The 15,833-nt window shown below is 43.2% G+C and overlaps 1 protein-coding gene across 1 annotated transcript; it reads left to right on the top strand.

Annotated features, from left to right (window-relative positions):
• Positions 1 to 1,235: 1,235 nt before the first annotated feature.
• LOC147636176 (pentatricopeptide repeat-containing protein At2g13600-like) lies at positions 1,236 to 4,368 on the top strand. The gene is made up of 2 exons (XM_086801615.1): positions 1,236 to 3,797; positions 3,988 to 4,368. Exon 1 carries the CDS (start codon positions 1,400 to 1,402, stop codon positions 3,353 to 3,355), a length of 1,956 nt encoding a protein of 651 aa, XP_086657741.1. The 5' UTR covers positions 1,236 to 1,399; the 3' UTR covers positions 3,356 to 3,797; positions 3,988 to 4,368.
• The last annotated feature ends 11,465 nt before the right edge of the window (positions 4,369 to 15,833 follow it).

Raw genomic sequence — 15,833 nt, 5'->3', positions numbered from 1 at the left:
GTCACATTGTGGCTCGAAGAGGCAAGACTTAGTGACACTTGATTTGGCAAGGCTAAGGTAAGCACTTAACTTGAACATGATGGAAGAAATAATAATTACGCATAAAAATAAACAAATTCAAACCATATAAAAAGATTAATTGAAAATCCAAACCATAGACGAGATATTTTCTCATGTATTTGTGAAGACTCTTGGTTATTCCAACAAGGGTGGCTCAATCTTGCATTTAAGATTCATTAGGTGCTTGTGTCAAAAAAGGTTCTTAATCTTGTGCTTATGTTAGGGAAGGAGACTTAATCTTGTGCTTATGTAGACCCAATGAGGTTAAGCCTGGTTAGGAAGAGTGGCCTAATCTTGTGCCTAAGCAAAGTTTGTATTAAGCAAGTTAAGAGTGTTATTATCCTTGTGAAGAAGGTTGCGGGCATTTGAGGTAAGTTAATGCTTCTTAAGCAAAGTGTGATAAGCATGTTGATTTTAGGTTTTGTCTAGGTATGATCTTGAAGTCCCTTTATTGTTTGCATGTTTATTGGAAAGTTCTTGTGAGCTTAGATATAGGTTTTTCTTGAGCACCTTCCTTTGTCTTGCTCATCATTGATAAAATGGTGGCTTGTATATATGATCTTGTGGAACCAAAAAAATACGATGGCCAAATAGTTCAATGTTGTAAGGAGAATCTATGTATATACATCAAACTTTTAATTGAAATGTAACATACTATAAGAATCCAATTACACAATCAAACTCACAAATCTATGGTACCAAAATATTCTTCCAAGGAAGGGCACATTCCTTGGGTTTTTTATTTTTTTGGAGAGGAAGCGTTTCAACTCTCCACCCACACATGAAAGTGTAGTTATAGTACATGTACAAATAATACATATTTATACATTTACACACATATATTAATTGTGTATATAAGTGTGTATGCACTTTTGTTACTCATTAATGGAATCTGCATATTACAAAGCCCTGAATCAATTTGCTGAAAAACAAAGTAACGAAATAACACTTGCAAATTAAAAAATTTGAGACTACACACCACCACATCGTTGACTGCACAATTCTTAGATTCTCACCGATGGAGAGAGCAACCAAGCACCAAAGTTATAGGTGTCCAGACATTTTTTTTTTTGTAATGCGAGATTTTTATTTGTACCAACGGATGAGAGCTAGAAGTAAGACTCGGTCACGAGACCTTACCCCAAACACACACATGCTTCACCAATTGCGGATGAGAGCTGGAAGTAAGACTCGGTCACGAGACCTTACCCCAAACACACACATGCTTCACCAATTGCTCTACCACATTGCTGGTAGGTGTCCAGACATGTGAAAAGGGCAGGTCTTGTCCGCGGACGCGTCTGAAGGCCCAAATGAGTTTGTGTGCTAGCAGCCATGGATGAAGGCCCCGATACATTCCTCACCATGGTTGCCGAAGCCCTGCACAGCCATAATATCCAGGGGCAACGTCCCTCAAAACCTTGCAGTGTATGGGATAACTATGAAGCAAGGTGCAAGGGGCCTTGCATTAGAGAAGCAGTTGGATGAACTAGGATGCCTTGACTCTGTAGCTTCTCTCCTGCGGAGCTATGGCAGAACAAAGGCCTTGGCCAGTGGAAAACGCCTCCATGCCCTCTTAAGCAGGTACGGCCATGACACCAACACCTTTCTGACTAATTGCATCATAGAAATGTACGGCAACTGTGGTAGTTTAGACGATGCCCTATCTGCATTCAATAAACTTCCTCACCCTAATCTTTATACATTCAACATAATGATGAAAGTTTATGGTAGGCATGGCATGCCCCATCATGCAAGAGCAATGTTTGAAAGCATCCCTAACCCTGATTTGTATTCATGGACTACTCTCATCAATGCTTATGGACAGAACGGGTATGTGGAGGATGCATGCCAGGTGTTCCAATGTATGCCTCATAGGAATGTTATATCGTGGACCGCCATGATTGCTTCCTATGCCCAAAATCAGCACAGCAGAGAAGCTTTAAGCCTCTTTTACCAAATGCAGATCCAAGGCATCATGGCAAACAATGTGACATTCACGTGTGTGCTTGATGCATGTGCCATTGTGGTAGCCCTAGAAGAGGGGCAGAGGGTCCATGCTGCCATTCATATGCAGGGTTGTGACACAGATGTTGCGCTTGGGACTTCACTGGTCAACATGTATGGCAAGTGTGGAAGTATAAATGATGCTAGGAAGTGTTTTGCTGATTTGCCAGATCGGAATGTTGCCTCTTGGACAGCTATGATATCTGCATTAGCTCAACATGAGCATAGTAGGGAAGCCTTGCAGTTGTTGTATGAGATGCAACTTGATGGTACAAGGCCTGACAAAATCACCATTATGTGTGCTCTTGATGCTTGTGTCAGCATGGCAGCCATAGTAATTGGTCAAGTTGTTCATGCTGCTGTAAATGATGCTGGCTTTGATGAAGATGCATTTATAGAGAATGCCCTTGTTGTTATGTATGGAAAGTGTGGAAGATCAGATGATGCGAAGCGACTTTTTGATAGATCACTTCACCAAGATGTTGTGTCTTGGACTGGCATGATAGGAGCGTTTGTTCAAAATGGGCAAGGTAGGGAAGGGCTAGATCTCTTTGTTCAAATGCTTCTTGAAGGCGTTTGGCCAGACAAGATTGTCTTATTGTGTGCTATCGATGCATGTGCTAGCTTGCAAATGCTAGAAAAGGGAAAGGAGATTCACATCATTATTTTTAACATTGGGTATGGTCAAGATTTGGAGGTTGGGAATGCCCTTGTCAACATGTATGGGAAGTGTGGCTATCTGCATCATGCAACAACCATGTTTTGCAAACTGCCAAGCAGGGATATTTTCTCTTGGAATACCATAATTGGAGCATTTGTCCAGAATGGGGAAGAGAAGGAGGCACTGAATCTTTTCCATCAAATGCAGCTTGAAGGTATCGAGCCAGACAAAATCACTTTCATTTGTATTCTTACTGCTTGCAGTCATGCAGGCTGGATAGATGAAGGGAGAGCTATTTTTGTGTTTATGATTAAAGTTCAAGGAATAGAGCAAGCTGCGGATCATTTTGTATGCATGATTGATCTCCTTGGTCGTGGAGGACATCTAGAGGAGGCAGAGCATTTAGTTTGCAGCATCACTTCTGAAAAAATTGCTTTGGCATGGTTATGCTTGCTTGGTGCCTGCAAGGTACATGGTGACGCGGAGCGAGGACTGCAGGCTGCACATCGCTGCATGGAGTTGGACCCTGACAATACTGCACCATATGTCTTGCTCTCAAATATATGTACTACAGCAGGCAGGTGGATGGATGGGGTGAATGTTAGGGATGTTTGGCTGCCTAAATGATCATTGATAGGGCTTCTGTTGCTTTATCATGGGAAACACTGGTTTTCTGCCTTTGAGCAGGTAGGCATGCTGTTGCCACAGCTTATACATTATAACCCTCATCAAGCATTTATTTGAGCCGCATTATTCTTGAAGGAACACTCGAGCAAGAAAGAGAGAGCTTTTCTGTCATGAACTCGAGAGATGATTCCGACCTTGGTTCAGGAGTGTAAGCTCCAGAGATGATTCTGACCTTGGACAGAATATTCTACTCGGGAAGTTGTGCTTGTGCTGGTCTGGTGGGCTTGGATGAAGCATTTATGATTGCCTTCTTTGACATGCTCCAGAGATGATTCCGACCTTGGACAGAATATTCTACTCGGGAAGTTGTGCTTGTGCTGGTCTGGTGGGCTTGGATGAAGCATTTATCATTGCCTTCTTTGACATGCTCCAAAAGTTCCAGGTACTACTGTTTGCGTATTTTCATTCGGGTTACGTTTTTCATTCCATTTATTAATGTATGCATCTTGCTTATGAATGTTTTATATCATGCTTCTTTTGTAGTTAAAAATGTTTGGGTGCTTGACTCCTTATAGACACCCACATTTTATATACATGGCACTTGGTGCTCTAAGTAACTTGAATGTTTGCAGGCTACCATGTCCCTTGGAACTCCACGAAAGGCGCTGATGGATGTTGGTGTTGGTAGAAACATCTTATACATTCTTAAGGTGCAGTGGCTGTATACATATGTTTAGGGGGTCTTCAAATGCATCTGCCATTGAGGCCATTGGAAATGCTGCCAGCAGGCGAGTAGCCCAGCGAGAATGAGGTCCTGAGTTCACCAAATCCCCGATGGCCTCTGGCCCCTGATTTTCATTCGGGCTGCCACAATTGTACCCCACCCCCAAAACCCAATTGAACATATATTTATTAGGTTGAGCGTGATGGGCTAGTGGTTAAAGATCCTTGCTTGGGGAAATGGGTCATTAGCTTCGTGCGTCCTTTATTTTTACCACACATTTTTTTGACTCTCTTGTGTTGTGCACGCATGGCTTAAAGTTTTTTAGACTCTCTAGTGTTTTACCTTCAAAACCTTGTCAAATTAATTACATTTCAATGAGTCTTACTTATGTCCCCAAGGTTACAATAGACACAATTAATTGTCATTTAGATCTTGCAGTGTATATATAAAAATCCCCCTGGTGCATAACAAGTGATCATATATATGAAGCCAGTCCGTGCAACTTTGACATGGACAACGGGCTAGGGAGGGGTCTTTGAGGCCCTTGCATCGGACTGTGTGCCCTCGCTAGGAGCTTTCAGTTTTCAGCTTTAGTTCACGACAGCATCTCGCCGACCTCACAGTATAGTATAATTATTCTCTTCAAAAAAAAGAAGAGGTACCAAAAAAATTGGTTGAAAGGTCGTGATAATTTTAATCATCCAATCGGTATCGTGCTATCATCATCGGAACATGCCATCGTAATTATACATATCAGAATATTGTAATTTTGGACGCAATTTGCCATCGTAAATTATACATATCAGAATATTGTAATTTTGGACGCAATTCGAGGCTTGCTCGGCAGCGCGAAATCTTCGCAACTTTGATGTTGCATAGTAGCCACCGTGATTAATCTCAGAAAAACAAGCACAAATAGTTGAGGGATGGAATTTTCAGAGATTATTTGATACACCCTTTTATTGCCAAAAACGGTAAGAGAACTCTCGCTTCCCAACCATATAGCCTTCGGTTCTTCTTTGTCATTCCTTCGGTTTTATTTGAAAAATGAGCAGAATAGGTCAGGAAATTCTGCAAATTAGGCGAGAGAGAAATCAGAGAGACGGAGGAGCGACTGGGCCTGTGAATGTACGGAAGCTTTAGTTAGGGTTTTGTCAGTCTTTCTTTTCCGTCTCATCACATCCATTTACCGATGCAAAACAGTGCCATCAGTCCCACGCAGTTAACTCTGCATGAACCGGAACGCCACAACCAAGCACATCACATAGAATATGCTGCCCCACTCCTCACCCATCATGAGGAAGAAAGGCTTCAGCGCCAAACTTCGGGATTCCTTTTCCCGCATGTGAACCATGCGGTGGACATGCAAACCGCCCCCACCCCCCTTTTTGGTAACCTTCCGGCTCAACCCACACATTTGTCGCCTACCTCTTTGCATGAGAATAGCCTTTCTCTCCGCCTTACTTGACCGTCAGGCATATCCAGCTAGTTGCACCATCGGAGCTCTAGCGCAGTCATGGAGCATCAAGATGGCCCCAGCCAGAGCTCCAAAAGAAGAAAACTTTGGATGCATGCCGCTTTTTCTACCTGTCGGAGAGGGAAATGTTGCAGCTGAAGGGAGCCCTCTTGAAGAAGCCTGGCGGAGCCCCCGTAGACCTGGGCCCAACATCACCAGACCGGGGGTGCTAGAAACGTTGGAGGACAAACTTCAGCACACCGAAACGGTAAGCTGTTTGTCACTCCCCTTGCAAACCTAGTTCAGGAGTGGCAGCGACCAGAGCTCTTATTGGTCTATGCTATGGTCCAAGACCCCCAGCGGAGGTATTGAAGTCCTAGATTAGGAATAACTGGTCCACTCGAGGCCTCATTGTCGATCACACACAGTATTTGGCGAATAATTACTTTTGTTTTTTGTTTAGAGAAGAAGGAATGGCTCTTAATGTTCTGCGGGGCGGACAATGGGTCCTTAGAAATTCTCCTCTATCCCTTTTCCCGTGGTCTCCTGACTTTTCCCTTGTTGGCCCTAAACCAACCCTGTGCCCTGTTTGGGTAGAGCTTCCCAACTTGCCGATGCACCTACATCCATTAATCAAATTGCTCCTTGAATGAGTTGGTAGGCTCCCGGGGGTTAGGGCTAATGTAGAGTTGAACCCCAGATGGCACCCTCAAGCCTTGGTAGAGATTGACCTGAGTAAGGAGCTCCTGGAATTTACTGTCATTGACGTTGGCATACATGGTGTCTTAGACCAACCTCTTGTTTTAAAAAATGTGCCTAATACCCGCTTTCACTGTGGCTCGAAGGACCATTTCATTAGGAACTGTCCGATAAAATTTCTGCCACCACCGCCTCAAGCCTCAATCCAACAGGCGGACCCTAAAAGGGTTCAAGCTTGTGGGTAGGAGGGGAAATGGGCAGGGTCGCTCACAATCCATCCGAAACCAACCAAGAAGAAATAACCTTAATCGGTTCTCCCCTCTTCTAGTTGACATTGCCGACCCCTCGCAAACTACTAAAGATTCCTCAAGTGAGGAAGAGGACGAGGAAGTCCTTAACACCCATCCCTAACACCCAGATCTAGGATAGCGATTTGGAAAAGGAGGTTGAAGAAATGGACTTCCAGGATGCATCCAGAATTAATCTTGACCGAGGACCCTCTCAAGCTGAAGAAGAATCCCTTCTATTGGGAAACAAAAAATCACCATCTCTGGCTGTGGTAAAACAGAACATTAGAAATGTTGGCCAATCCAAAGTGCACCCAATAGCCTTAAAAAGAAGACAATCCCAGGTTGGGAGGGATGGCTTCCCCGCTCCCCACAGAAAAAAGGTCACAAGAGTCGACTAAATTCCCTCCAAAAAATCAAAAGTTATGACAGAGTTCCATATTATATCTTACGACACTAAAGGATTAACAGATGGGAATAGAGTAATAAAAAATTGGATGTACCAAACCAACATCCAAGCTGTCATAATCTGTGTGCAAGAAGTCATGGCTTTCGGACATCTCCTTAAGAAAAATTTGGAATTGTGGAAATCTCTAATGCATTTTGTGAAACCCATCATGACTCTCAAACTTGCGTCAAATCGTTAGAGGATTAGAAAGGACTAGTTGGTTGGATTTGAAGGGAATCCATACCCTACATGACATTGCATGTGACCATGAATTCACTTGGGGAAACGAGAGACAAGGCAATTAGCTGAGAAAGGCCAGACTGGGTTGATGCTATTCATCATCAGCCATTTGTAATAGCTATCTAAACACTAAAGTGAAAGTTCAACATAATATAGCTTTACCGGACCACTATCCAATTCTGTGCTCTTTCTCCCAAGGAAACCAAAAAGTCAGGTTAGGTTAGTTCCATACGGACCCCAAACTGTTCCAACTCCAAATTGTACGCAGTAATCTTGAATTAATATGGACAACTCTTCAAAACATTTACATCCCCAAACAAGGCCCGGGGGCATGCAGTGAGAGACTCTCAAAAAATGCTTATAGGCATAAAAAAGGAAGTTAGAAAAATTAGAGCTGAGAGGGTCTCAGAAATGCCAAGAGCTTCAGTCCCTCGATCAGAGAATAAATCAAGGTCAGGTCCACCTTAAAGAAAGTCTGATTAAAGTAAGAGAGGATTTAAAGAAAGAAGATGAAATTTAGTGCCAACACATCAAACTATTATTTGGAGAGTGGTGGGCATGAAAGATAGATTGACCATCAAAGGAGAGGTTCATCATTCTCAAAAAGAAGGCAGCGGCGACAAACCACATCCGTATGCTTAGAAATAGAAATGGAATTTGTGCAGAGTCAGCTAAGAATCTGGATATTATAAAGGAGCATTTTTTTTGCTATCTTCACTGTTAAAAATACTCCCATAGAAGAAAGACATTTAGCTATGCAAACCATAACAGAATGAAGGAAAAAAATAATTTCTTAGAGTCTTGCAGGAACTCTAGAAACTGATCTTACTTGTGGAGAGATTGAGGAAGCAATTATGGCCATGAAAAATGGTAGGAGCCCTAGCCTAGATGGCATTTCGACATAGTTCTTCAAATCCTATAAGAACTTCCTGCTTAACCCCCTTGTTGAGGTATGGAAAGAGTCAATAAGGTTTGGTGCCCTGCCCTTCTCCATAAACGAAGGGGTTATAACACTCATCCATAAGAGAGGTTCCAAAGAGGAAATCTCTAACTGGAGACCAATAACTATGCTTTCCACAGCTTGCAAAATATATGCCCACGCTTTAGCTAGATGGCTTTCTGGTCACTTGAAGGACTAGATAAGACCTAAACAAAAAGGGTTTTCATTAAGGGAAGATATATTCTCGATGCCATTATAGCCCTATGGGAGGGAGTGGAACATGCCTAACAGACCCAGTAGGATTTTATTTTCTTTAAAATAGACTTTGACAAAGCATATGATAGGTTAGAATGGGATTTTGTCCTACAATCCCTCAAAGACATGGGGTTGGGTCCCAACTTCATAAAAATGGTGAAAGTACTTTTTCGGAACACTGTGGCTAGGGTTACAGTCAATGGTAACCTCATTGAACCATTTGAGTTGAGTAGATCTATTAAACAGGGTTGTCCATTAGCTTCACTTCTTTTTGCTATTGCTGCTGATGCACTTGGTTGGTTGGTCCACAATGCTAAATTGTCTCCAATAATTTGCAGATGATACTAATGGTCTTATATAGAATGACTCGACATCAATCCATACATTATGGGAATACCTTCACCTGTTCTGTCTGGCATCAGGATCTATCATCAAACACTCTAAAATTGGAATCAAAACAATGCTATCTAAGCCACCGCAGTGGCTGACGGACCAAGGATGCAAGATCTTGAAAGAAGGTCAAATCTTCAGACTTCTAGGGATCCCAATGGGTTTTGGGGTGTCTATGCATAAACGATGGTTGTGGGTCCTTGATAAAGTGCATAGAAAATTTAGACGCTAGACTGGCATGCACCGCAATCTTGTTGACAAAATTGTGGTGCTAAAACGTATCCTCTTCCCCATTGCCATCTACTTTTTGTTATGCTGGCACCCTTCAAATTCTGATCTAAAGCAGCTAGAGAAGTTATGTAGGAACTTTCTATGGTCAGAAATGCTAATGAAGCAAAAATTCCCAAAGGGGCATGGAATGTATGTGCAAGACCTAAAAAGCATGGTGGCTTGGGAATACCAAACATAATTTACTTTGCAGATAGCATGGTTGCAAAATAGATTGGCAGAAGCTTCATAACGCCTCACGAAGATTGGGTGATTCTTCTTAACTGCAACCTAGGAAACTTCAGTCTTACAAACTTTCCTCTGTGAAAAAACTTCCATTGTTGACGCTCTTCTTCAATTCGATCAAAATCAAGCTGCAGGGCTGTCCTCTGGCCAAAGCTATATGGCAAGCGTGGAATAGATGCAAGCCTAAAATCAAGCTACATTGCAAAATAAGAAAACATGCACATATCTTACATCTGGACTCCATTTGGTTCTCCACGGTGGTGGCGAAAAATATCTCTGCAAAGATATATAAACATGCATTTAAACTCCACAAAAAGGGTATTCAGACTTGGGATGATGTATGGAGTAGGGAGAATTGTAGGTGGAGATTTGAACAAGAGCTCAGAACAATGTACAGATTGTCTGATGGGGACCTTCAACTCATCCGAGGATAGGATGCAGCTATGGCTTGTTGATAGAGTGGTGCTAATCCAACTCAAAGGTCCTCTTACACACAAAGCATTCTCATGGAAGTCTAAACACAACTTCTTGCCAATGCCCCCCTCCCCCCTCCCCCCCCCTCTCTTCTTTAAATTGAATAACAGGTGGAATTTGCTTTGGGATAGAAAACAATGGGGATTTAAATTCTCAAAAATATGGTCGCCAATCATTTTGCCAAAAAATCCTATCTGCAATGGTTGATTATGCACAAAGCGATATGGACCAATGCATGAGCTCAGAGCATCGGCTATGATAATGGATTATGCCCAAGGTGTAGAAAAGCATCGGAAACGATTGAACACTTGTTTATAGAATGTGCCCATAACTCAGAAGCCATTAAGTTTCTTAATCAGTGTATCTGCCTGATCCAGAATTGGGATCTGTCATGGGAGGAAATTATTCTAGGTCACCAAATCAAATGCTCTATAGAATTATGCAATATTATACGTGCTCAATACTTGTGGGCTATTTGGATAAGTAAAAATAACTTCTTGTTTAAATATGCAAATACCAATGTGATGCATGATCTAAGAGCTGATTTGCATTTGCAGATGAAAACACTACATAAAGCCATTTTGAAAGCATGTGAAGAAGCACAGTACACGAAGAATGCCATGGAAGAGATGTTGTAGATGAACAAACCCAAGGAAGATTTTCAGGAAAGAATTAGCCAAATTCAGAAAGAGTGTTTGGTTCAAGACGGCCTAGTGGCAACTAAAGAAGTGGAACTATTGATTAAAGATTCTGAACTGCAAAATTACATCCTTAGTCTCACAGCAGTGAGGAATGAATTAGCCTAAAAGTAGAAGTTATGCTTCTTTAGAAAAAGCATAGATGTAAAATTTTGGTCTTTTGTATGGTCTTCCTTTTTTTTTCTCTTAATATAGTTTGCGCCTTTTAAAAAAAGAGAGCAGAATAATCATTTAATAATGTTTATTTATAATTATGAATTATATATTTACTTTGGCACTGAAGAAAAGAGCTCCCACGGTTTTCTACATGGCAAAAAAAAAAACAATTTAGAAAAAGTTATGAGTGATTTATTTATAACAAAAAAAGCGCTTGTTGCTTGTTGCAACTGAGAGCTAAAGAGCGATTTGGCTACTAATGACGTAACATCCGAAGTGGTGAAGGTGTTTGCCTAGAACCAAGAGGTCTTGGTTCAAAACCCCACGATTCCTGGGTGAAATAGTAACCCTAAACCCCATGAAGTGCTTCTTCAATGATTTAGCTGCCAATGAGGTAATAGTCGGAGTGGTGAAGGTGTTTGCCTACAACCAAGAGCTCTTGGTTCAAAACTCCACGAAGTGCTTCCTCGATGAAATAGTAACCATGAGGTAATACCTGAAGTGGTGAAGGTGTTTGCCTAGAACTAAGAGGTCTTGGTTCAAAACCCCAAGAAGTGCTTCCTCGGTGAAATAATAATCCTAAACTCGGTGCTTCCTTGGTGAAATAGTAACCCTAAACTTAGTGCTTCCTTGGTGAAATAGTAACCCTAAACTCTACGAAGTGCTTCCTCAGTGATATCACATCACCTATGGGTGCATAAGAAGTGTGAAAATAGTAGCTGGGCCAAAGACTAATGAAAAAAAAACAATTTAGCTTATAAATCTACAATCTTGCAAAAAAAGAAAAAGCAAAGGCACATGCGCTAATTAAAGCTTCATTGCTGGCTCTTAGACTAGGCACCTTCATCTCCAAGGGCACAATGTTTGGATGCTGAGGACTTGCAAATAGGATGAAAAAGAAACTTCAGTGAAAGGGTGGGATCAATACAAACATGTAATGATGCTATGAGAAAGAGTTAGTCATGCCGTAACCTTGCTGGCGGAGCCTCCCTGCAGAATGTCCTAGCCCATATTCCTAGCGTTGAATTTAGGTGGTGCAAGTCACCCGGTTAACTCAAAAAAACAAATTTGAAATATTTAAGCTATTAGAATTCGGCACACCTCTCTCTCCCTCCCTCTCTCCCTGTCCTTCTCCCCCTCTCCTCTCGTCTCTTTGTGTCTCTGTCTCTCCCCCTCTTTCTTTCTCTCATCTCTCTTGTTAAACAATCCTAAAATGGGATTGATCATGGTCATTAGACACAAGATTAAGCATAAAACTTAAGGTGGTGGGCTATACCACACTAAAAATTGCATGAGAGAGAGAGAGAGAGAGAGAGAGAGAGAGAGAGAGAGATTGCACACTCAAGACACAAGCTCTATTACATATCTCAATTGAACCATACAATGATAAAGGCTTTCTAGCCTTATCTTGCTTTGCACATCATCATCCATGTGGCACTCCCTTTTCCACTCTTTTGGTCAACACTCACACACCATACAATATCACATGTGGCATTCTTATCTTACCACAATATCTTGCACCTTTAGGGTGCGTTCACATACTCAACCAAATAACGCATTCATTTTACATTGCACATTTCAACACCCCTTCTCAATGTAAACTTGGATGTGTGCATACAATCTCTCCAATCAATTTGATAAACTCACCTCTCACCCCCATCAATTTGGCATTGCCAAACTCAACACTGCCGCTTAATGCAAATTGGAGTGTTCAACAAGTGTGTCTGCATGTGTCTACCATGCTAGACACAAAGTCCTTTTTGAGCCCACTTGCTCACAGTGGAACCACTGAGTCCAATTTGAACATAAATGTTTAGGTGGAAACCAACCCATGAAGTACGACGCCTATGCATGCACAATTCAACGCACACCACAATTGCATCTGTTTTGAGCTCCCCAGGCTCGGGGAGGGTACCCTCATAATTTGAGATGAGAAACAAATACTGTCACCAATTGGCCGACCATTTGGTCCATCTCCAATTTTTGTCTCGTTCACTTGGCCGGTGTCTCGTGTGAAGAGGCCAGTATTTTGCTGACATGGACGGGAGCCAGACTGGTGCCACCCGTGTGTTAGCAGGATGGTGTCGTATGGACAGGAGCCAGACCAGTGCCACCCGTGTATGACCTGGACTGTGTTCGACCCATGGGACTGCCACGCCATGGAAGAGCCAGTATTCGTGCCGTGTTTTGCCTATGGGACTGTCACACCATAGGGAGACTCGTGCCTGGAACTGTGTCTTACCTATGGGACTGTCACTCCATAGGAAGACCAGGTTTTTATGTTTTTATGTCGTGCTAGTTTTGTGCCGACAGATATTTTGTACTTGTTCCATGAACGGGAGATATGTCCATGTTACTATTTGCACATGCACACATATTTTGCATGTTTGAAACTGTTTTCGCATGACATGTATTTGTGTGTTTGCCTGCTTGACGTGTTACTTACTGAGCGGGGACGCCTGCCAGTGAGTCGTGAAGTCTGCTCTGTATTCTGACAAGTTTTGGTGCATGTGAACAGGTGGTAAGTATATCGCACATGTTATTTTTATTATTTTATTTCTAACCTTTAGTTTTATAAGGTTAGGTGTTCACATTCACTTAAATGTGGGCACCCCCTTTGGGCACCCACTTAGGGGCCAAGGTGGGGAGCCCCACTTTTAAGAGAGTGTGGGGGTAGGCATGGTCACCTACCCACACTAGTCCCCCCCACATGCATGCGTGGAAATCTTTAGTTGTAACTTCACTTTAATTTTATTAAAAAAAGGGGGCTCCATCAAGCGTAGACACCCATCGCTTCCATCCTTCAAGCGTATTCACCAACCTGCGCCTTCTCTCTCCCAGGCGACTGTTTCCCCTGAACTTTTGGCTGCAACCAAACATGCTCCCAGGCGGCGGCTGCTGAATTTTTATGTGCCTCTGCTCCTACAGCAACCAAGCTGCTGGCTGCGTTTTTGAATAACCAGGCGCATGCTTTTACCTCTCCCGCAGGCGGCTGCCATCTCCCACTGTACTGCTGCGTAGACCCTCTTCCAGGCGGCTGCATACTTCACTGGCTGCGCTGCCTTGATCCCCCTACAGGCGGATGTGAGCTATCTTCAGCAGGTGCTGCAACATCAACAGGCTGCGCCTGTTCTTCAGCTGATTATCCCCCTACAGGCGGCTGTGCAGGTTGAAGACAGGTGGCTGTACACAGCAGCCAGGCGTCCCCTATGCTTTAGGCGGCTGTTTTCTTGTTTCTCTTAGGTGGCTGCACTACAAACCAAGCTCTGGAGGCAGGTTGTTGTCCATCATCAGCATGCTATGCTTCAGTAGGCTACTGTCCACAGTTCGGTAGCTGTGTTCCTACGGTGGCTACACCCTCTACAGAGGAAGTTCTTTCTCAATCTCCTTGACAGGCTACTGTGACTCGGTGTCTCACTCAAGTAACTGCACACAAATACTACGGGTATTGGTCCTCCACATGCCATCTTCAAGTAAGTGAATTTCAGATTTCAGTAAAGTATTTTATGTTTAAATTTGATAAGGGATTCATCCCTCTACGGCCACACCCGTTCGGTGCCGGGTTGTCCAAGCTATATTGGCGAACCTCGGTCCAAAGGTGCTGAGATCGGGAGAGCCAGGCGTTAGTACGAGAGCGCCTGTTTGTGCGTGGTCTTGGAACACCAGTGAGGCTCTCTCCGCGGAGTCTGGTGAAAGCACAGGACCGTAGAGATTGGACCATACTAGTGGTCGTTCTGCTTCGAGCTTCTACATCGAAATTCGAGCCTATTTGTTTGGTACTGTTTTCATATGTACATGGACATTATCTGGTTCTTGGAACCCATGGAGCATTGTATTTATTAAATACTCCCAATAAATATATCATATATTGAGGGGGGGTCGGCCCGTTCCGGCCCCAGTGCTGGTGTCCATCTTTCCATTTCATTTCATTTAAATTTCAAGTTGTTTTAAGTTGTCCATTTCAAACTTGTCGTTTTAAAGTTGTGCTATTAAGCGTGTGGGTGTCCAACGGAGTCTTTTCCACTTGACGGGATCGGTTTCATTGGTATCAGAGCACGGTTGTTTCCCTCTTCCTAGTGGGGAAACGAACCTGTGTACTGGACATCCCGCTTCTAGCAAACTTAAAACACAATGGACAGCCAAGGCAACCCTTTGGAAGTGCCAAATTCGAGGGGTCCATCTAGTGCCTCTCGTGGGTCTGATGCCCTGCGAGGAAGACACAAGCCCCTTGAAAGGGTTATGGATAGTGAATCCAAGGGTCAACTGTCTCCAGGAAAGACAGTTATGCTTGAACAAGAGCCTGATGCTATGAGGGCTGAAATGGAACATATGAGAAAACTTTTGCAGGCTCAAGAGCAAGAGTTAAAGTTTTTGCATGAAGATCCCCATCTGCAAAGTGCTATTGAAGCCAGGAAGGCTGATGCTATGGTAGATGTAACTTTTGAATCAATGGCTCGTGAAGTGGGCAAGAAACCAAGGGAGTTGGCACTTGCCTATCTCCTTCGCAAAGGTGATATCAAAGAGGGGGATGACGGAGAGCTGAAATTCAGAAATCCACCTCGTTTGAAGCATGGAGATCCCGCATCCCAGAGGCTGAAATCTTTTATGCAAAAGGAAGAGGTGACTGTCACCTCTCGACATGCATCTTCTCCCCAAGGCACTAAGCCTGACAGATATATGTATGCCAGTGCTCATGGAGGGCATGAAAGTCACATGCATGCAAGACATGTTTCTCATGGTGACAGGTCTACTTCCAGAAAAATTTTGCCTTCTGAGTTGTCTCATGGAGAGACCAGGCCTTATGCAGGTAAGTCACATGCATCTGAGTTTCGAGTTCGTGGAGCACATGCCACCGTGCCCCATGAAGCTTCTATGACGGCCCATGGAGCCCATGCAGACAGGGCTACCCCGTTGGATAAGGGGAAAAGAAAAAGAGAAGACCATGAGCCTCATGCCAGGAAGCTCAAGGAATTCAAAGCAGGTGATAAATCTGTCAAATTTGATGCTTTTCATGGTGAACATGATGCTTCTAAGGTGTTAGCGTTTGTGGCACAGTTCGACATTGCTTTTAGCGAGGACTTTACAGAAAAGTCGAAGGTGCGCCATGCTAGCATGTTTTTGAAAGGGACTGCTGCTCATTGGTGGATCACTGAAAATATCACCAAGGATCCCATCTCCACTTGGAAGGAATTCAAGGA

This window comes from Cibotium barometz, chromosome 8, assembly GCF_041138505.1.
Source record: "Cibotium barometz isolate CiBa-2024 chromosome 8, ASM4113850v1, whole genome shotgun sequence".
Lineage (NCBI taxonomy): Eukaryota > Viridiplantae > Streptophyta > Polypodiopsida > Cyatheales > Cibotiaceae > Cibotium > Cibotium barometz.
Note: the sequence above shows the minus strand (reverse complement) of the source record. Positions and strands in the feature narration are given on the sequence as shown.